The 23,074-nt window shown below is 34.2% G+C and overlaps 1 protein-coding gene across 2 annotated transcripts; it reads right to left on the reverse strand.

Annotated features, from left to right (window-relative positions):
* Window positions 1-1,774: 1,774 nt before the first annotated feature.
* On the reverse strand, window positions 1,775-7,818 carry LOC134244294 (uncharacterized). Of its 2 annotated transcripts, none has more exons than XM_062726557.1 (2): window positions 6,952-7,818; window positions 1,775-2,067 (listed from the first exon to the last, which is right to left on the reverse strand). In XM_062726557.1, exons 1-2 carry the CDS (start codon window positions 7,217-7,219, stop codon window positions 2,039-2,041), a joined length of 297 nt encoding a protein of 98 aa, XP_062582541.1. In that variant the 5' UTR covers window positions 7,220-7,818; the 3' UTR covers window positions 1,775-2,038. The 2 variants fall into 2 exon arrangements, with proteins under 2 accessions (XP_062582541.1, XP_062582540.1); XM_062726556.1 differs by lacking the exon at window positions 1,775-2,067 and adding an exon at window positions 4,137-4,683.
* Between the last annotated feature and the right edge of the window lie 15,256 nt (window positions 7,819-23,074).

The following is a 23,074-nucleotide window of genomic DNA, read 5'->3' on the forward strand; positions in this document are numbered from 1 at the left end:
TTGTGTTATGGTTAATTACTGAATACTTTATGAAACGCAATGTTACAGTTTTTCAAATGATGGTGAAAGGTTACATTTGAGGTCACAAATTAATCTTACGTTATATTATGGTTAAACTCTTACTCGATTATAAAATGTCCTTTGCAACTTCCCTTTACTTTTGATCAAAAAGGAGTGCAGGGACGTAGCAACCGGGGGGGGGGGGGGGGGGCAGGGGGGGCCTAGCCCCCCCCCCCCCACTTTTTTCCCCCAACATTACCTTTACTATAGTAAATGTTCATTGAAAGGATGGTTGGCCCCCCACTTTTTACTATAGTATAGTGATATCAAGGATTGTAGGGAAAAAATTGGGAAGTGATAGTAAGTTGGCTTTGAAAAAGTTTTTCCCCCAACATTACCTTTACTATAGTAAATGTTCATTGAAAGGATGGTTGCCCCCCCCACTTTTTACTATAGTATAGTGATATCAAGGATTGTAAGGAAAAATGGTTGGCCCCCCCACTTTCAAAAACGATGCTACGTGCCTGGAGTGTAAACTATATAGTCATCATTTTCTGGGTTGGATGGGGGCAATTCATTGTACAAGAAATGTTTGTGGAAGGTGATTTTAATCTATTGGAATTTCATTCTTTTCAGTAAAAGGAGACAAATTTTATCATTAGTTTTAATGTTCACAAGAATGTTTACATTTTCTTTTAATATTTCTCATCCTTTTTATCGCAAAACTAATCTTCTCAGTGCCTTGTCTAATTTAATTCATATTTAATCGTTTTTCGCCGACCAGGAGTTGTAATCAGATGCAAATGTGTTTCAACCGCTCACGTTTTGACATTTGCCTTTTTGTCATTTTGTACATGTACAGACAAAAGTTAAGAGCATAAAGTGTGCAATGTCATTGCAAAATGTACATGCACAGAAAAAAGTTAAGAACACGAAGTGTGCACTGTCATTGCAAAATATACATGTCAATGTACATTCTAGATGTACAAATTTCAATAGCAGTCGAAATATGTACAGGCTGATATCGGCCATCGTAGTATATAGCGAAGATATGACAATTAAACTGCACTGTCTAGAACTGCACAACTAAAGTGCTTGAAAAACAAAGGTTGTATCTAGCGTTTCGTTGTTTTCGTGTATGTCAAGGTCACGCCACTTTTATTTTTATCTCAAACTTTTAAACGACATTCAGCTGGAGCATGCAAAGGTGATAAAATGTTCTAACAACTTTTTTGAAGATTGTATGAAAATTTTTGGTCTTCATATATTAATTCCTGGGTAATTGAGACCATGGTAGCTATGGTAAGTTATTCAACTTTTCTGTGCATGCGTAAAATAGGTAGAAAGAATTCGAAGTAAACGGAATATTTTCGTCATAGGGCATACTGAAATTATTTTTACTTTTACTTTTCTCCAATAAAATAGATTTCTTAGGTTCTGAAACCTGTAATTTTTGAAACCATATACTTTTAGGAACTGAATAAAATTTACATGGGTCAGACAAAAATTCGACGTTTGCCAATTTTCCCGTTAGTGCGTCACGGTGTCTCTTTTTTACTCCGAGAATAAAACAGGATAGGAATAGAAAAATATTTACACCTCCTTTACAAACTTCAATATTCTAACGCCGTTTGATCACTGTTTCTTAATCATCTCCTTTCATGTTGGATTTTTTAAAAGCATGAATAAAATCCCACCCCTTATTATTGTTATTTCACTTTTGTTTAAAGGTGTGAATTATTCTAATTATCTCGAAAGAATAAGCAATTCAGAATGGCAGTATCTGTCATGGCTTTATTTTGTTTAAGATAGGTTATTACATAATAAATCAATGGTATCAAACAATGGACAATGATCAAGTATTATTGCAAGTGTCAATGAGTAAGCGCCGATCCTCAATCTGGCATTTGGCGCCTACGGTTTGCAGAAACGGAGCCATATGGTGCTGACAACCCTGGAGGGTAAACAGAAGTTGCCAGCGATGGCTTGTTGCAAAATTCTGTAGTTCGTCGGCATGGATTGCAGCCTGGAAGGATCTCTAAAGCCATGACGAGGGACGATGTTGCGCTGGAATCGGAAATGATAACAGCAGAAACACAGGAGAAAACTAATAATAATTGAATGCACAATATTTATGCCCTAACATACCTATGATAAAAATACTATATGTATGCATATCCGCGTACGTAACTGAATAGGGTGATGTATATATGTAAGCAGTTTTTATGGATGACTGGTATATGTAAACAAGTTTTATGGATGATCGGTGTAAAGGAAAAAACTGTGTGAATTAGATGAGGAATATTAATCTACATAAAATGGTGGGGGCGGGTGGGTAATCAAAATCGTCGAGCGAAGAGGATGTGTGCGCAAGCGCATTTAAGGCTTGGGGCTATTTTGGAAATTTGGTTGAGGACAGGGGAGTTATCGCGCTTAGGCTATTCTTCTTCGATAACTGGCATTTACCGCACATGGCGGTAAATGCAATTATCTCGAAAGAATAAGCAATTCAGAATGGCAGTATCTGTCATGGCTTTATTTTGTTTAAGATAGGTTATTACATAATAAATCAATGGTATCAAACAATGGACAATGATCAAGTATTATTGCAAGTGTCAATGAGTAAGCGCCGATCCTCAATCTGGCATTTGGCGCCTACGGTTTGCAGAAACGGAGCCATATGGTGCTGACAACCCTGGAGGGTAAACAGAAGTTGCCAGCGATGGCTTGTTGCAAAATTCTGCCAAGTGGATTGCTGTGCACGAATTTCGAGACAGCAATCCATCCGCCAACAAGTGGCGGACAATTTGGCAAACAAGACATCATGTCTTATGCAACGCAATGATTCTCAAAGCAATACAAAAACAATATGCAGGGTATCATCAATGAATAATGTGGCAAAGCAATATAACACAACATATCAAAGCATCAATCAGCATGACTGGGGGGAGGGGAGAGGGAAGGATGCAATGCAACTCAGTGCAATTGCGACTACTATCATGAATATGGGATGGTGTGAAGGTGTTTCTTTTACAAGCCATGCACAGATACTGTGTTTTATGGGAGTGTGGGGAAAACCTTTTGACTGGAAGTCAGAAACTTGGACAATGCCGTTTGAATTGTAGTTGTAAAAATAGAATTTCCAAGATCTGATAAATGAACACAATCGAGGAATAATTTGGGCTGATCAATTCTAATATCTGGGTAACGAATGAGGGCCCCATTTAACTTTTGCACAACAAAGCAACCAATGGAATTATTGATTCTTTTTCTAGATTTCTCTGCAGCTTCGCTCGAAATCATGTAACGCCAGTATTTGCGAGGAAGTATGTTTGACCATACAAGAAGAGTGTTTGGTAATTTTCTATGAATGGAGGCTAATAATGATTTCATGGCTATTTGTAATTTTTTAAGGGACTGAATGCCAATACTGTTGCCACCACAGTGAACTATTAGAACTTGAGGAATGATTTCATTATGGCGATTTAACAAACTAGCAATGTGTTGATCAAGTTGCTCCCATTTTAGTCCCCCAGATCCGGACCAGGTTACATCTATGTTTAAGTGCTCCAGAGACAAGTTTTGGCCAATTGGTGAACGTGTGCAGTAATCTTCAGCTCGTCTGATGATGGAAGATCCAACAATCCATACTTTGCAGCGAGTTCCTGCAAACTTAGCTTACAGTTAGTAAGACTGACTATCTACAAGACTACAGTATTAGGGCGAACATATGACTTAAAAGCGTTGGATTTCCATCTACCCATGGTTTTGATTTCTTGCTCTGGAGTACCTTGCATATACAATGAAGTTGCAGCCCCTATGCGAAATGAATGGGATTTGAATGTTGATATATCAAGTTTGAGGAATGATAGAGCTTTCTTTAGTATTTGATTGAATTGATAGTAAGTCAAGGGTGAGCCATCCATGTGGCACAGAAACTGTGATGTTTGAGTTTGTGATGGTCTATGGGTCGCGTACTCTAGAATGTTGTGGAATAGGACTTGATTGTGCTTTGTACTGTTAATGTGCATTGTTGTGCCCTTGCCATGCTGATCTGTTTTAGTTTTCCCTAAAGTGACCTGAATGGATGATTGGGATATTGATACATTTTCTATTGATAATGGGGAAGTGTGGGTATTTGCCCTAGTGGTGGTTATTTCACCAACTCGAAGTAAAGCAAAGAATGCGAGCCCATATGCTGAGGAGAACAGTAATTTTTCATAATAATTGCGACACACATGTTGCAGCGAGTCTATTAACTTGACTAATAGGGGAAATGTTATCGGGCTTCTTGAATCTTTTCTATGTTTTAGTTGTTTAAAGCCATTTAGCATTTTCTTAACTATGAAAAATTGGCATGGGTCTGGGAAATTACCAAGTTTTATGTTGAAGCTTAAGCCAGCTAGGTAGGTTTTGGCTGTAGAGTATGTTGTCCCCTTTGAGGATAGGTAAGCAATATAGTTAATTAATTGGTCTATGGGAGGGGGCCATACTTCTGTTAAGTTAAATTTTTTTCTAAATTGTGCAAATGAGTCAAGACCTTTCTGGTATATTTCTTGAGTGTTATGAGAGACTGATGCTGAGAGTAGTTGTTCTACTTCCTGCTCAAATGGTTCCAGAATTCCAGAGGAACTTGGCAGGGATAATAGTCTGCATGGGGGCCAGCTTCCTGAACTTTTGCCACTGAAAACGAGATATGGCATCAGCTATAGAATTAGAATGACCTGGTACATGTTCGCAGCGGACTTGGATATTGTATTTTAATATTTTATAAAGAAAAGGCCTGAGGAGGGACATAACTCTTGGTGACTTTGATGTTTTTTGGTTGATTATCTCGACAACAGCCATGTTATCAATATGCAAGATTATTTTTCTGCCTTGTAGTTTGTGGCCCCATATGTATATTGCAAGGGCGACTGGGACTAGCTCCAGATAAGTCAGATCTCTACAATCGTGTTGTGACCATTCTGTGGGCCATTGTAGGTAGGACCATTGTGTACCAAATATGACCCCACACCCAAGTGAACCAGAGCTATCAGAGGATATGTGAATAGTGTCTTTATCTGACCAGTGAATATCTGGGAATACAGTTGTGCCATTAAAGTCGGACAGGAACTCGAGCCATATATCTACATCTTCGCGAAGTGCCCTTGAGATAGTGATATAATGGTGTTGTTTGTATCCCTGTGATAGGCTGTCATAAAATCGCCTACAAAAGGCTCTCCCTGCAGGTATTGCCTTAGAAATAAATGCCAAAGATCCAACTAATGATTGCATTTCTTTAAGAGTAATTTTGCGACGCGAGGCAACGTTTTGAAGTTGGGCTTTAAGGGCGTCGACTTTATCTTTAGGGACAAATATAGTTTGGGTGATGGTATTAATCCCTAACCCTAGAAATGTTAAACAAGTTGTAGGACCTTCAGTTTTTTCCTCTGACAGAGGAACGCCGAGCGTTTCACAAGTTATGTCAAATATTTGCATGAGGTTTTTGCACACAAGGGTGTTTGCAGGGCCTGCAAAAAGGAAATCATCAAGGTAGTGTACTAATGTGTCAATATTGGCTCGAACTTGAACAATCCAATGGAGGGCTGTTGCAAATTTTTCAAATGTAGCACATGCTATAGAGCAACCGAATGGGAGGCACTTATCGAAATAATAGTTGTTAAAATAAAAACCAAGCAAGGAAAAATCCTCGGGGCGAATAGGAAGGAGTCTGAATGCACTAGAAATGTCTTTTTTCCCCAACAAAGCTCCCTTGCCTAGTTCTTTTATCATTCTTACTGTCGAGTCAAATGATGTATAATGAACGGTGCAGAGATCTGGGTCTATAAAGTCATTAACACTATTTCCCTCTGGTGCAGATAAGTTACAAATCATACGCCACCCCCCTTGCTTTTTGGGAACAATGCCTATTGGGCTACACTTGATATTTGACATGGGGATATTCTTGAACGGCCCAGCTACTCTACCTAATTTAACCTCTTGATCAATTTTTTCTTGGAGCTGCTGTGAATTTGTTTGTGCAGATTTCATGTTTTTAGATTTTTGATATTCCCGTATACCCGAATAACAAATGTTGAAACCATATTGAAAACCATTGATTAATTCATGAGCAATATGTTGCAAGGGGTAGTCTTTTAGCATTGATTTTAGGATGTTAACGTTGACTGGGGTTGGGGCCAGGTCCCAGAGGCCTTGGTTGAAAAAAGTTTGGGGGGAACCCTCTACTCTGAAATCTGCTTGGGGGCTGGCGGGGATGTTCGGCTTGGGATGGGCGAAAGTTTTCTGTGCGAAATGCCTGACTGTTGTGCCAGCGGCAGTTTATGAGTGGGTGATTATTGGAGCACTTAATGCAAGCATGTTGATAAGTGCAGTATGGTCTTCCGCATGTGCCTTTGTAATTGAAGTCAAAGCATTTTGGCGATTTAGTTGTATAATTTGGGGTTTGCTGTGATAGAGTGTTGTGGCCATGAGACACATACAAGAGCCATAATTCTGCGTCGACACACCCCCAGTCGAGAGTATGGTTCCTGGAGCGCTTTAGTCTAAACTGTATGTCATAATTGAGCCAGTTTAAGTTTGATGATCGCTGTGCAGCAGTGCGTATGATGTTAATGTATTTAAGGATTGATTGAATGTGTTCAGGGAACTTAGTCAAGTAAATGCTGCTGAAAATGAGGAAAGCATTTGTCCATGTTTCAATTGAAGTTATTTTGATTTCTTTATGCTTAGCCTTTAGCACTAATTCGCCAGCAACAAATGCGAGCTGTTGCTGGGGCTCGTCATTTGGTTTGAGAGGAAGTAATTTATGCAAGTGAATGAATGCATTATCATATATGTTTTGTCTCAGGTTGTCTGGGACATGGACGCCCAATGCGTCTGAAACGCTACATAATGAATTTGGTGTTGTTGCACTTGAATTAGATAATGTATTAGTGCTGCCTGAAGTACCTGTAGAAAGCATTGTTGGCGATGCCTCAAACTCTAAGGGGTCAGGGATGTCTATTCCTGAGGAAGTTGTAGGCTGGTTTGATAAGGCTGGAGGTATGGCATCAGGAGTGACCTGGTTCGGTTGAGTCACGGTGCTTGTAGCAGTGGTGACCTGGTTCGGTTGAGTCACGGTGCTTGGAGGCCTGGATGCTTTGGCCTTTTTGGTGGCAGCTGGAGCTCGGCCGGGCCTGGCATATGGAGACTTTATAGTCCTTTTTGCACGGAGCATGTTTCTATAAAACAAACAACTGTGTAACTTGTGTTTAACATATACATAATTTATTATTATTATTATTAATTGCTTCTATATTTATAAATTTTTACTATTAATGTTTTTTTTTTTTTTTTTTTTTTTTTTTTTTTTTGTTTGTTTGTTTGAATCTGAGATTGTAAGTTATTAACATCGTTTACTAATTATGAATGATCAAATTATATGTAGAGTTAAAGCCCTTTTGTTTAACGTTTGGCATGCCGCCATTAACGGATGGTGCTGATGAATATTGATCCAGCAAAATCTGCTGACATCTTAAGTGCTGAGGCAAGGGAAACGCCCAATTCGCTTCCAATGCTTCACTAGATGTTTAATACATACCGATGACCGGTGGAACGATACCTGTACAATATAGTAATCCACGTAATGGGTTGCAACTTGGAGGTGATTTTTCTGTTGATGCTGTCTGATCAAAATCGTCGAGCGAAGAGGATGTGTGCGCAAGCGCATTTAAGGCTTGGGGCTATTTTGGAAATTTGGTTGAGGACAGGGGAGTTATCGCGCTTAGGCTATTCTTCTTCGATAACTGGCATTTACCGCACATGGCGGTAAATGCAATTAATTACAGGTGTACATGGACATCTTGATCTTACAAGAGTTTTGACACATTCTGGATTTTACACTGCATTGTTTTAGACACATTTTTAATTTGACTCCCATTCTGGAGGCGTTGCACATATTAAGATCCTCTAATTTTAAATAAACATATTTGTTTCAATGGTGAAGCGAACTATAAGGTCAACCACGTTATATAGTGGTCTAGAGTCGTGGAATAAGGTGGGGTCCCAATATGAGTGAAACATTTCCAAAAGTGAAGGTAAACAACAACAAAAAAACAAAAGATTTAAGTAAAAGCATTTTTTTTCTTGTTAAGTGGACATCCATTCTCTGTTGTTGACAAATATCTACGAGAATATACTGTTCTGTCTAAATCGTTTAGGAATTTGATCTTTCGGTCTTTTGACGCTTTTTCGTGTGATTTGAAAGTCTCTTTAATTAAATCTTACTTTCTAAAGAAATATCATAAAAGTTACTTCTAAGAATTTGCATTCTAATAGTGTAGTCAAATATGTTGAATACCTATATTATTTATGCAAGGCCAATCTGTTACAAGAGCTAATTAAAAAAAATATGTTAAATGTACTATATGAGACTTGTAATTATGTAAAAATTTGGCTGCGAACAATTTAATTCTATATGTACATACGCTGCGCTAATTTAAAAAGTAATTACCATTAATGTAGTCAACTTATAATCTAAATAACGATTCTTAAATTTCTTATTGACCTTTAGTTAAAAAATATTTATTTACCTAATTTACAAATGTGTTTGTTGCAGTGGATTTTAAATAATTAAGGAAAGTAAACAAAAATGTAATGGCCTGTAACATAGACACCGCACCTGTTTATGTCTTGTTATGATTTTACAAATATCAGTAGCTTAAAAACTTACGACTTTTCAACTTTATACGCAACATTCCCCATGACAAATTAAAATCCAGGCTTTTTGATATCATTGACAGCTGCTTCTTCAATAAAAATGGAACTCATAAAGTTACTTACATGGTCACTGGTCAATTGCAAAATTATTTTGTTAAAACAGATTCTGATTGCACACACAAGTACTCTGAAGTTGACATTAAGAAGATGCTTGAGTTTGTGATTGATAATATCTATGTGGTTTTTGGAGGCCAGGTCTTCCAACAATCTATTGGAATTCCCATGGGGACCAATTGCGTTCCGTTATTGGCAGACTATTTTTGTATTCAAATGAAGCAGAATTTATGCAAAATCTTATGTGTGAAAAGAAGAAAACACTTGCTGTGGCCTTTCAACTCGACCTTCAGATATATCGATGACATATTGTCAATGAACAATGGTAATTTCCATTCCTACGTCGATACGATATATCCAGAGAAGCTTGAGATTAAAGACACGACAGAGTCTGACACATCTGTTTCATACTTGGATATTTTACTTGAAAAAGGCATTAATGGTAATCTAACAACCAAGCTCTATGATAAACATGATGGCTTTAACTTTTCTATCGTCATCTTCCCTTACTTATGCAGTAATATACCTTCAACACTTGCATACGGACTTTATATATTTCAGTTGATTCGATACGCAAAAGCATGCTCTGCATATGAGCATTTTCTAAAACGAGATAAATTTTTGGCAAACAAGTTAATGAAACAAGAAAATTAGCAGTCTTGTTTAAAGTCATCATTTCGTAAGCTCTATGGTCGATACAATGACCTTGTTAGCAAATACAATTTATCATTGAGTCAAATGCTGACTGACGTTTTTTTAATACTTATTGTTAGTCCATTATTTATACATTAAATTGGCGACGGATGTTCCCGTGATCTCGATAATGACAATGAGCACATGGCGGGTGTGACCGTTCGGCAGGGTATGCTCACTCCTCCGTGGCACCTAATCCCACCTCTGATGTTTTGGAGTTCTACTTTGCTCTGCTCCTATTTTGTATTATTTTATAAATACTGTTCGTTATCTCTATATCCTTCATTTAAAAGAAAACACACAAAGCAGAACAAATGACATCGAAAAAAAACAACAATAAAACACATTCTTTAAAACTATCAAAACCTGGGATGCTAGGTTTTGCTAAAAAAAAAAAAGCACCCAGCTCTTTCTCAATTAAATAATTGCCCAAAAATACAAGTACATGTATATGCATTTTATGCAGGAATTATTCTCTGGTTTCTGACTAGATTTTCCAAAGAAATTGCAAACTTCTTAGCTTTCTAGCCTAAATATTAGCAGACCAATTTAAGCATTCATATGAAACAGAATTTGTTCAAAATCATTTTCATGAAAAAGAAGAAAACATCTTATGTCGAAAGGATATAAACCGGTGAGCTTGAAATAAAAGTTAACACAAACTCTCAACTTCCATTATCTAGAATGTGTAGTGATATACCTTCATCGCCTGCATGCGTGGTTGATTCGATACGCAAGAACATCCTCTACGTATGAAAAATTCTAAAACGAGGTAAGATAATGACAAACAAGGTGATTAAACAAGAATATCAGAAGTCTTGTTGAAAGTCATCATGTCTTAAGTTCTATCGTCGATACAATGACCTTGTCAGAAGTTAAAATCTATCATTAAATCAAATACCGATTGACGTTCTTCAATTGTAAGGCCATTATCTACATCGTGACAAGGAGCACACGGCAGGTGTAATCGGTCGGCAGAGGATGCCCATTCCTCCATAGTACCTATGATGTTTTAGAGGTCCGTGTTTGCTCTGCTCCAACATTTGTATTGTTAAATGAATTTTTGAGCTTGAATACTGTCCGTTTACTCAAAATATTTTATGCATGGAAATTAACATCTAATTTCCCATAATCGTTTGACTATAAACATTTGTTCAGTTTAACCAATCAAAACCACTCACTATGGTTCTAGGAATCGTGCTGTTAACGTAAATTAAGACAGTTATTTAATCATTTCTAAACAGGATGTCGATAGCAGGTGTGTAGAAAAGGCTTGATGATAATATGTAAGACATCACTCTGCCTCTTTGGAAGGGATCATTCTTTTATTAAAAAATTGAAATTAAGCGATCCACAATGTCATTCTTCATTGAATCTAATGGTGTGACTCTCTCTAGAGGAAATCAAGAAGTGAAAGTTGACAGACACACAAACAAACTTCAGTCACTTGATAAATTAAAATCGATTTTTACCAACGGGAAAAATGCAAAGACTCGGGGAAAATTGTGCATTTCTAAAAATACAAGCAAATAATCGAAACAAATTTACTTTTGGAAATGTAAAAGTAAGGAAATGTGCAAATAAACTAATTCAGGACAACCTTAGCAAGGAAAAGTAAAACTCTGCATTAATTTTTGTTGTTCATATCTTTAAAGGACGTGGATTTCTTTGAAACTAAATTACCATAAAAAAGGGGATTTTTGTTTTAGATTGTTTTCTGATGTAAATCAATTTTTTGATCACATATTGGGACCAGAGGTTTAATATCAAGAAAGGAAAGACATTTTTTCTAAAAAACATTTTGCATGAAAACTGTGTATTTTTAATGTAGTATGATAAGAATGGAACATAAATAAACTGCCATCAACGTAATTGAGCTGGTTTTCAAAAATAGAATACTTTTTAATTAAAACAAAATAAAAATATTCAAAGATAAATAAACATCCGAGGAATGAAATTGAATTTGTGGGTGGGTGATATGAAATCTGAATTGCGAAATAAGAAGTGCGAAATTAAAATACTCCAGTGTCATGCAAGCCTTAATCAGCTTTATTTAATTCTTTTCTTTGTCTTAAAAATTTTGAAGCCATGCAAACAAAGACAATGAATTGTTTTATTTTATTTGACACAAAATTGTAAGCATTGTATTTCTTCTTTCTCAGCCAGCATTGACAAGGAATCGCTTGTACATATGGTAGTTATAAGTCATACTAAATGAAGACAAAATAAAATAATTTGATTACCCTTAGACGGAAACAATATGTTGTCAATGAGTGAGCACATTTCATTCTTTTTTCCTTCAAATACATATCATCTGTAATTGTTAGCGGTAAAACATGTCGCTTGTTCGTTCAGGAGTGATTTATTGCTTTCTCACATTTCTTGATTTAACCTTGCGATGAACCTCCAAAATTAACAATATTGGCAACTTTCCTTCCTGGTTTTTTATTGCTTGTCACCCCCTCCCGTGCTGTGACTTTTTTCTGCCTGACAATAAATCAGTTGACCATTGACAAATAACCAATCTAAGATTTATTTGTAGGATTCAGCGCAATAAGTCAGCAGGTTTTTATATTGACTTTCCATTAACTAAAAAATCTCGGAAATCATTCTGAAGCTATTTTCTGCTTTTAACTTTATTTTATATCGGTTTTTTTTAAAGATAAAGGAGGATAAAATATATATTAGTATATTCTATATATAGTATATTCTTTCCTAACTGTGTACACGTAATACATATATGGATGCTTATTTTTACCTATTTTGTTTGATTTGTTGCTTTACCTTTTGTGTATGCTTTCCTTTATGCAAATTAAAAAAAATCATTGCTGTTTACTAGTGGCTTACATTAAATTTATAACATTCATTGACTGGTACAAAGTAACCGTGCCATCAAAATCCCTTTTTTAAAAATTTTATTTAAATACAATGACTTTCGATCCTTGAACTCTTCTCTGCTGAGTACAACAAATTATTTTTTAATCTTCTTATTTATACCGGTAATAATTTATATTTTTACCATGACGCAATACATTAAACAAGCTTTCATATTTCTTTATCCTTTTTGACAGGAATACTAAACACTAGCTACTGTCAAATTAAATTTGGATCTTCAAATGTTTTTATCATAATTACGCATTCATTTAATAATTGATTAAAAAAAATAATGATAAAGACAAATAATGGAAAATATTGATTTTCAAAAACAAAAAAATAATTTTTATGATAGGACAATACTGGTATATGATATTTTTTTAACCTTAATTTTCTTGTGAGAAAATTGACTGAAAACTAACAATGTAGGTAGGCCCAGTCCTTCCAGGACCAGCGTAATAAGTAACACTGATTTATAGTCAGGATTCTTAAATACTCCCTAGTCCAGTTAGGACATCAGTTATATATAATGGATATGCAATAATGGACAAAAGCAATCACACTGGGTTAATGGTATTGGCTTTCTCACAGAGTCCAATCAAGGAACAAAATGACCTACACAATAAAAATGCTAATTACAAAGGCAGGTATCGGTCAGGGCGTTAAGATACATGTATTTACAGCCTTCAGAATGTATTTCTTTGAAATTAAATTCACTGAATCAACATTTAAGACAAAACATTGGTTGTGTGACTTGTGTCCTCGATCTCTATAGTTCAACTAGGTACAAAAACCAACCTGATTTCTGACTACGACACTTATCCTTTGATATATGTCAAGTCTGATTTCTGACCATGACACTCATCCTTAGATATATGTCCACTCGCTATATCTCAGTGAAACTGAAATAAAAGACAGTACAGAGTGCCACATCTGTTTTATATTTAGACGTTGGGTATGACCGGTCAAAAGGGGACACTTACTCCTTCTAGGCACCTGATCCCGCCTCAGAGATCGCCATTGGTCGTTCTGTGTTTTTTTTTTGTCCCCCGCTTTCGAGAAAGCGAGGGGGTATTAAATTCGTCTGTAAGTCTGTCTGTCCGTCCGTCACAAAAACTTTAACCTTGCCCATAACTTTCGAATTAGTGGAGCTATGACTTTCATATTTCACTTGTGTATTCCTTAGAACGAGACCTTTCTTTGGGTACCACCAAATTTGACATTATGACCTTGATCTTGGAGTTTGACCCACTGTTACACAAAAATTCCAAACTTTAACTTTGGTCATAACTTTTGAACGGTAGGTAGTAGGACTTTTATATTTCACATATATATTCTTTGTGACAAGACCTTTTATTGGCTACCAACAAATTTGACCTTTTGACCTTGACCTTGGAGATTTCCGTACTTATGGAAAAACATTAACCTTGACCATAACTTTTGAATGGTAGGGACTAGGGCTTTCATACTTCACCTATATAATCTTTGTGAGAAGACATTTCATTGGATACCAACAACCTTGACCTTGGAGTTTACCTACTTTTTAAAAACTTTAACCTTGGCCATAACTTTTGAACGTTAGGACTAGGACTTTCATACTTCACATATGTAGTACATGTATCAAGACCTTTCTTAAAATTCCAACAACTTTGGCCTTTGACCTTGGAGTTTGACCTACCTTTCAAAAACTTATCCCTGGCCATAATTTTTGAACAGATAGTGTTAGGGATTTCATACTGCACAACCGTATTTCTTGTGATAAGACCCTACTTTGGGGACCAATATATTTAATTTGCATTTAAGAAAAGTTTAATCTTCACGATATTGTCATACGGGGGCATCGCATCAGTGTTTCACAAACACATCTTGTTCCTTATATCTTTTGATTGAGAAAAAAAGAGTTTTCATATTTTTTGACATGTGCTTTACCTGTGACAAGATATTTACGAGCATGCTATGAGTTCTGACCCCTTGACCTGCACGATTGACCTTATTTTTCAAAGAAATCAACCTCGGTGATAATTTCTCAAAGGCATATGCTAGGACGTTCATATTTGACAAAATATGCCATTAAAAAATTCTCACCCAAAGTCAAAGTCACCGAAAGCGGGGGACCAAAATTTTTTGAATTTGCTTGTTGCCCCCTTTACATATACGTCTTCAATTGATTCTAAACTACTGACATGTAATACCTGATTTGAAAGCCATGTGTATGAAATATGTATCCAATTTGTCTCCGATAGCGTTTACATTAAGAATTTATATATCATAAGAATTAATTTCCCGATATTATTGATATAAAATTCAATGATTAAAAACACCATCAACGCAAATGATATAGAAATGAAGGTAACAAACGTTTGATTTCATGAAATTCGAGCTAACAAACCATATCTATCTTCCTATCAATCAGCATTTTAAATATAATTACATGTATATGAAAAAAGGTCTTTGAAAAATCCTTATTTTAATGAAAATGCTATGATGCTAGTCATATTGTTTTTTGGATTGTAATAGTTAAATTTTACAAAACTATAAACTTTTGAACAACCCTCGTATTGGTGATTTCACTGCTGAAGTATTTTAATTAACGACAGGAAAAGAGTAAGTTCCTATAGGCGCCGAGACCATCTCTTACAAAGGCAATCGATTTCATATTTGTATCATTATGAAGGGTTACAAGGGTAATAGTGGTAATTAGATAATTATGGAGATGAATCCATCCGAATACAAGTGTGTCAAAATGGCCGGCAATAAAAATGGCATTCTCATTCTCTAAAAAAAAAAATGAAGTACTTCCACTTTTGAAATGTGAAAAATTATTCCTTAGGTTTGCTTCTATATGATAAAGAATCTAGAGGGGATTCCGATGTGTAGTTTTCAAGCTTGATAAATGATTATCGAAATAATTAGAATGATAAGAGAGTACCAAATGCCGGTTAAGAACTCAAATGTCCACCCATCCATTAGTGATACAAATTAAGGGGCGGAAGTCACTCAGTTGGAAATATTGAATAAGTCTTACTAGCAAAATAACCAGATCTACCTAATTATTGCTATCATAACTCTTCAGGTGCAGAATGGACGTTTATTTGACTCAAACTACAGGTAAACTCTTGATTTTATGACAATTGAGTATATTTTAGATATGTAATTTAAGTCAAAATCCAACTCAGTGAAGCATTGAACGGTTGTCGTAAGATAATCGATTTTCATTTGTGCATAATACATGTACATGTATATGCCTTAAAACTAATAGACCATTAAGGGGATGCAGAAAGCTCAGTGTAATGAATAATGAAATCTAAATAGTATTTAATATTTGCAAAACATAGCAAAACCCCCAAAAAAAACCCATCAAATTACGTACTCGTCACTTGCAATTGGTAGAACATGTAAGTACATGTAGCAACTTTGCCTTCAAGTATTGGAGCTTATGTGTGTCCCCATTTATTTGTATCGACAAATAGCTAATTATCTGTTAAGCAAAAGGATTTTCGAAAATAATATCAGTTTTAATTTTTTGAATAAAAAAATGAGAATCTACAAGTTTGACCAAGCATAATGTCTTTATTTTTTTATTTAATTTTTTTCGGCTTCAACTCAAAGAAGCTTAAGAGTATATTGAATAGACCATTCTTATAAAATTCGATCTAAAAAGACTTTATCTGTTTTACACGTAAGGATAAATTCATAAAAATCCTTATAAATGATTATGATTCCACTACTTTTATAGCAGTATTGGGTTTCTTTCAATCAATAACTATAAAAGTATGGAAAGATAATGTGTATCTCTTTTTGCCAAACATCTTGTTTAAATAATTTTACATCTTTATCTCAAATACTGTGGTATGGCAGCGCTATGATTTTCGGGATTCTGATGGCTTAGGCTTTCTCGGCAAATTGGATAGGGCCATTGGTTTCTTGTATCCTCTACCAGCTGCTATAGACTTACTGGACTTCTGTGGGTCATTGCGGAGACATTAATCATTATTCCAGGGAAGTTCCAATATACATGCCGTGGTTCTAATGAACAGATTACTTTATAATAGGATTGCACTGATGAGAAGGTAAGACGTTTTCTCTGATTTGAATATATTTAGACGGTTGTTAACATTTTATTTCCTATCTGTATTTGACAAAATAATTCTATGTTGAAATCTACAGATGGCGAAACGTAGATTTATTAAAAACCTCAATGACAAGTGTAAATTGTTATTGCCTCATGTTTGAAATAGACATTCTGCTGACCAGCTCTTTGGGAAACATACTATAATACAATACATTAAAGGTTATTTTCCATTAGATGTTTCATTCGTTTTTCAAAATAATCTACTCATAAAATTTTCTCTAAGTTAAAGAAACCCACATTGTTTCCTTCAAAGAGTGCATGTGAATTTATTAATGAATCCATCTGATATTTTCTAAGAAAACTTTAAGTAATTTTGTTATAGTAATATATATATATATATATATATATATATATATATATATATATATATATATATATATATATATATATATATATATATATATATATATATATATATATATATATATATATATATATATTTATTTATTCTATTTTAGGAATATTTCTTTTTAATGTAAGTTTGTTTTTATTACAATTTAAAAATAAAATAAAACCAATTTATGCAGCTGCTTGACATTTAGCTTAATGAGAGTGTAAAGTAAAAATGAAATTATGTATAGTGAATGGACTGATAATCGAGTATTCTGGACAGGGATACCATGTAATAAAAGATTTCGTGTCTACACGCACGAACAATCGCAGCAGTCCAAGTATGGTAGATTTGAAATTCCAGAGTTAAATCCATGTCCAAGTTGATTGAGATACTCCTATAACTTTAATCAGGGATGATATTAATATACTATAAGAAACAGCATGGACAATGTTTAATTTCAAAGGAATGACGCACATAAACCTACTGCAGCTTAGGAAGATTTTTTTGTCATGTTCGTGTAGCTAGATATAGTCAGAATATGTAAGGGTCTTTATACACCATAGATACAGCTAAAAATTGGATGCATTAATACATACGACAAGGCATATATCTGAGAAGGGACGTTAGGTCCATTTATACTTACACTATTATAAGTACATTTATATAGAAGTTTTGTAAATCAGATAGGATACTCAAAAATTTCAGAGAACTTCTGGAATATTTGAAATTTCAAAATTTAACAAAAACAACAATATAAAAACTTTTCATCTTTAAATGTAACGATTCCCATGAAAATTTAAAGTCCAGTCTTTTTGATATCTCTGTCAGTGCTTTTTGGAATAACTATAGAACTTATAAAATTTACTTATCTTGTCATTGTTCATTTGCAAAATTATTTCTTTGAAAACAGTCTGATTGTACACACAAGTGCCCAGATGTTGATTTTTTAAAAGAAGTCCCTAGATTCTGATTGACAATATCCATGTGCTTTCTGGAGACCAGATCTTCCAACAATCTATTGGAATTCCCATGGGTACTACTTGCTCCCCGTTATTAGCAGAACTATTTAGTTTTCGAATGAAGCAGAAATTATCTAAAATCTTATACGTGAAAAGAAGAAAACACTTGCTGTGCCCTTCAACTCGACATTTAGATAAATCGACAACGTATTAACAATTGCTATTGCCATCCTTATGTCGATAAGATATACACTGTATCCCGGTGAGCTTGAGATAAAAGATACCACGGAGTCCGTTATACCCATTTCATATTTAGATATTTTACTTGAAAAAGACCATAATGGTATTCTTACAACCCAACTTCATGACAAACGAGATGACTTTAACTTTTTAATCGTCATCTTCCCTTACTTATGCAGCAATATACCTTCCTCACCTTTATACAAGGGGTTTATATCTCTCAATTGATTCGATACGCAATTAAGAGCATGCTCTACGTTTGAATAATTTTAAAAAGAGAAGAGTTATTGACAAACAAGCTACTGAAACAAGAATATCAGCGGTTTCGTTTAATGTCATCATTTCGTAACTTTTATGGCCAATACAATGACCTTGTCAGCAAAAAACAATTTATCATTAAGTCAAATGTTGAATGACGCTTTTCATACTTATCGTTAGGCCATGATTTACACACTGAATTGTCGACGGATTTTTTCGTTATTTCCCGATCATGACAAGGAACACACTGCAGGTTTGACCTGTCGGCACGGAATGCTCATTCCTCCATCGGATCCCACCACTGATGTTCTCGATGTCCGTGTTTCCTCTTCTCCTATTTTTTATTGTTTAATGGACTTTTTTCACTATAGACTATGAGTAAAATAAATTTTATATCCAACTACACGTAAAATAGTTGAATTTTCTGTTCATCACATTTCTATTTTATTCATCTTTTTTGCGTTTATAATGCAGTGCTGTAGGTTGTGACGTCATAAATGAGCAGTTAAAGGACGTCAAAGACACACGATTGTAAATTTAAAATTGTAAACATAGATCTTCATTACAACTTGGGGAAACTTTGGCAGTTGTCAGAGGGGTTTCTTTACTTTTTTCCATTTTATAAAAAATCTCATATGAATTTTTGTTGGAATGAAACAATAATGAGAAGTTTGCAGCATATACTACTGATATTTTACATAGCAAACACATCACTTTTTACTTCTTTTTTTTTTACATATCCAATTTGAGATGTTAAAGTAATTTTGAAATTATTACGCCATCCAAAAGCTACCGGTAATTTTCTCTTTGTAGTTTTTTTAAAGACTACACCCGTGAATTTCATTTGAAATTTTAATAAATGATAGAAATCGTGGTAAAACGCCCATAACAATTCACACTATTCACACAGTGCACATTTAGATTAAAGTAAATAGCAATGAACTTATTGTCTGGATAGTGCACTAGTCATTGACTCGAAGTGTATCGGAGAGATTAGTCCTTGGTTTCTCAGAAACGTGGGATCTACCACTACTCATACCCTGTTTATTCCCAGTAATGGGCCACAGACACTAACATGTGTGTTCTAAAGAAAGGATAATATGATATAAACCGCAAGATTAATATATATCATTCAGACTGAATGGTTACTAAACGGTACTAACTGAAAGTATCTTGCCATTCATCCATCTTTTAGTAGCCTTTAAGTTAACTGAATGACTGAGTTGCACCCTGTGAACTTGTTTCTTGAAAGATTAAAAATCAGGAATAAATAGTACGTTATTGAACAACTACATTTAATTATAGTGTACCTTCGATACTCCTCATTTTTATAACTGACATCCAATTTGTATCTCATTTAAATAACCACTATTCGAACTTTACAGAACAGGCCTAGAAGATGAAACTTCTCATACAATGTCTGTTTAAGAAAATTCTCTTTACTTTATAACTCTAAATTATCTTAAAAGTTTTATCTACATGTCAGTTATTCTGAAAATGTAAGAGATTATAATTAAATGTTGTGCACTTTTATGATGATGGCCATCGAAGACTCCAATCTCTGATGATTAAACGGAGTCAACCATTCAGCTTTTATGGCGGAACTGGTCAATAATCGGGATTTGATTCATCGATTTACTAAATCCATTCTTAATGTTTTTCATTCCAACCATGTACGCAATCTTTGTCCCTATAAAGAGTAAATGAGATAGTGTCTATTTATTTTCCTTCAGGGTTGTTTTAATCGCTTTGTTTTTTGTGCGCCATTTTGTTAATGATTATCAAAGCCTGCTATATTGTTCGGATATTAAAAAAAAAAAATTTAAAAAAAGTAAAAAAAAAAAGGAATTCTGTTCAATCTCTTATTTTGAACAAAATATCCCTGGGTTTCTTTTGCCTTTTTGGTGCAAAATATCCTTAAAGTGAGTTTGCATTTAAAATACATGTATAAAGGAATTTTTCCTTGGCAACTTGTTGCATTTCATTTCCGGAATTTTTGGTAATTATCAACTTTTCATTTCCGACATTTTTTAGTTTTCATTTCCGACATTTTTTTGTTTTCATTTCCGACATTTTTCAAATACCTATGCAGTACTTATAGTAACAGATTTGATAACTTATGAAAGTTAAAGGAATAAATCATATTAAATAAATCATTGAAATCAAATTTTGTAAATCTATCAGTGACTTGGACATAAGTATGGTGCTGTCACTGACATTTAATCTAGTGCACATTAAATTTGGTGAAAAAGTTTAATGTTCATTGAACTCTTTTACCTTGACTTAGTGCTACATGTATGCACATGTTGTTTTTTTTATTTTTATTTATATTTTGGTATAAATACTTTTAAAATTTCAATTACTTTTACTTAGAAAACTTTGAATTGCCGCACAGGTAAATTCCGGAAATGAAAAAAAAATTATGTCGGAAATGAAAACAAAAAATGTCGGAAATGAAATAAAAAAATGTCGGAAATGCTATGCATATTTCCGGAAATGAAATGCAGCGTTCTATATCATGGCTAAGATCCCACAAGAAAAGGCAAGTTTTGATTACGTAATACAGTTAAATACCGGTATAAACAATTTGAGAATAAAATTAAATTCTCATTCAAATAGCACTTGAAACAAACAATCACATTATCCATCATGAAGATATATATTGAAATACATAAAAATAACTCATAGTATTCATTCAATAAAACAAAGACTTAAGGAAACATGAACACACTGAAAACACAAGAAGTGGGATAACCAGATTGAAGTGTTTATTGTATGTTGCTACAAAAAAAAAGAAGAGAATTTGAAGATGGCAATCCTTAATCATGTTTAATACTTTAGAGTACTCTCTCTCTCTCTCTCGAAAACATCAAACTTTCAAATATGAAAGAAATGTTAGGCAATGCTGTCTTTTTGGGTTTACTAGGAAAATTGACTCCAGGTGTGAGTCAAAATATCTACTAATCTTCTGCATTACTATTATCAATTGTAAAAGGTAGCTGTCATATTTCAAATCACACGGCACATTCTTTTTTTTTTTTTTTACAATAAATCAGGAATTCATGCTAAAAGATTTAAAACAAAAACTACTGGAATTTCGATAAAGGCTTATTGTCTATTTCCATAAGCCCCATTCGTTTGATAGATAAGAATATGAAAACATTTTTTGTGGTCTTGAACTCGACATTCAAATATGTTGTCTATTAGTCTTACTGAAAAACAATAGTTTTTTCATAAATAAATCCCAATGAAAGCGAAATAAAACACATCCTGAAGTCTATTATATATATATATATATTTCCTGTTTTGATATTAAACTGACTAAAGACGATAAGGTCTACCATTCAACTAAATTATATGACAAACGACATAAAATCCTCTTATTTTCTTATCTATATATGTAGTAATATTCTGCTTTCATCACAACATGGTCTTAACGTGTGTTAAATTATTCGATACACCACATAGTTTTGTCTTATTTGGATTTTTACTGACTGGAGATGATTAGAGCCAACTAACAACTTAACTGTATGAAAAACGAGATGATAATTTGCTTTTCCTTCGTTAACTTTCATTATTTATACAGTTAAGTGTTGCCTTCGCTACCCATAAGCATGTCCTCAGTATGGTAATTTTTTAAGCGAAGTAGCTACTTTACAGATAATTTGCTGAAACAATGATTTCTACAATCTTGCGTAAAGTCAGAATTTCGTAAATTCTTTGTTCGTTGAATACAGCCCTGTTAGCAAAATCTGCTATCTTTTGGTCGTATTTTAGGCCTTTGGTTTATACTTACTTTGACTAGGGAATATTCCCTCTATTAGAGACAATGGCGGGTGATAACCGGTCAACAGGGGATGCCCACCCCTCTGAAATGCCTGATACCACCTCTCGAATTTCCGAGGTTCCGATTTTTAAGTTTGTTCACAGATATTGTTTATGGCTTTTTAACATCACTTTTCGATATCATCTTTCGTAATCTTGATCTCAAAAGTTCACTTAATTACTATTAGAAAGCATTTGGTCGAAGAGTAAAATTACTTATTCTTTGCATGCAACAAAATTAAAAATGTGTCTGAAGGGGAGAGCTAAATAAGTTTATTGACGTTTTCTTTTTTTTTTTTTTTTGGTAAGAAAGCACTCTTTTAAGGAGTTTATAAAGTTACTTGAATTTTAACTTTTTTTATTTCTTTACTTTAATTTGATTTCAAAATTTAATATGCCAAATTGAAGAACATGTAATAAATCCGAAGATACAAAATATGTACGGAATTTAACCTCTTGCAAAGAAAGAAAATGTTCGTTTTCAAGGTTCCTCTTATGTCAAAGTTGAACAAAAAAAAAATACAAATCATGAACTAAAGTGTTGAATTTCTATATATCTCCATCTTCATCTTAGATGGTGTAGCACAGAGTACTTAACCGAGCTGGCAAACTCGTGATTATAACAATAACCATAGCGTGAGGATAGGTTTACAGGGTTAAAACCCATTACTGTTTACTTTGCTAAAGGACAGCATTAACGCCTTCTACAGAAAAGATATGCAATAGAGGAAACAAATTATATCGAATGAAGAAATCATTCAGTGTTACTAGTATACACATTCTTGGCTAGGTACCAGTGTACAAGTTTTAATAATCAAGTTGTAGTCAGCTAACAGAAATATTTAATTATTATTCTCTTGATATTAGCCTCCAAACCAAAAACGCCATCTCTTTTTTATTTTTTTTTACCTACAATGCAGGCTAAACTCAACAATACTGTCTTCA

Source organism: Saccostrea cucullata, unplaced genomic scaffold, assembly GCF_032062105.1.
Source record: "Saccostrea cucullata isolate Sc308-1 unplaced genomic scaffold, CSIRO_AGI_Scuc_v1 ctg277, whole genome shotgun sequence".
Taxonomy (NCBI): Eukaryota; Metazoa; Mollusca; class Bivalvia; order Ostreida; family Ostreidae; genus Saccostrea; species Saccostrea cuccullata.

Excerpts from the sequence above, each read along its gene's own strand:
- LOC134244294 (XM_062726556.1), bottom strand. The coding sequence starts at position 7,219 with ATGCTCCGTGCAAAAAGGACTATAAAGTCTCCATATGCCAGGCCCGGC. Across the intron at positions 4,684-6,951 it reads GCCAACAATGCTTTCTACAG|TGGCAAAAGTTCAGGAAGCT; the intron begins GTACTTCAGGCA and ends TCTCGTTTTCAG.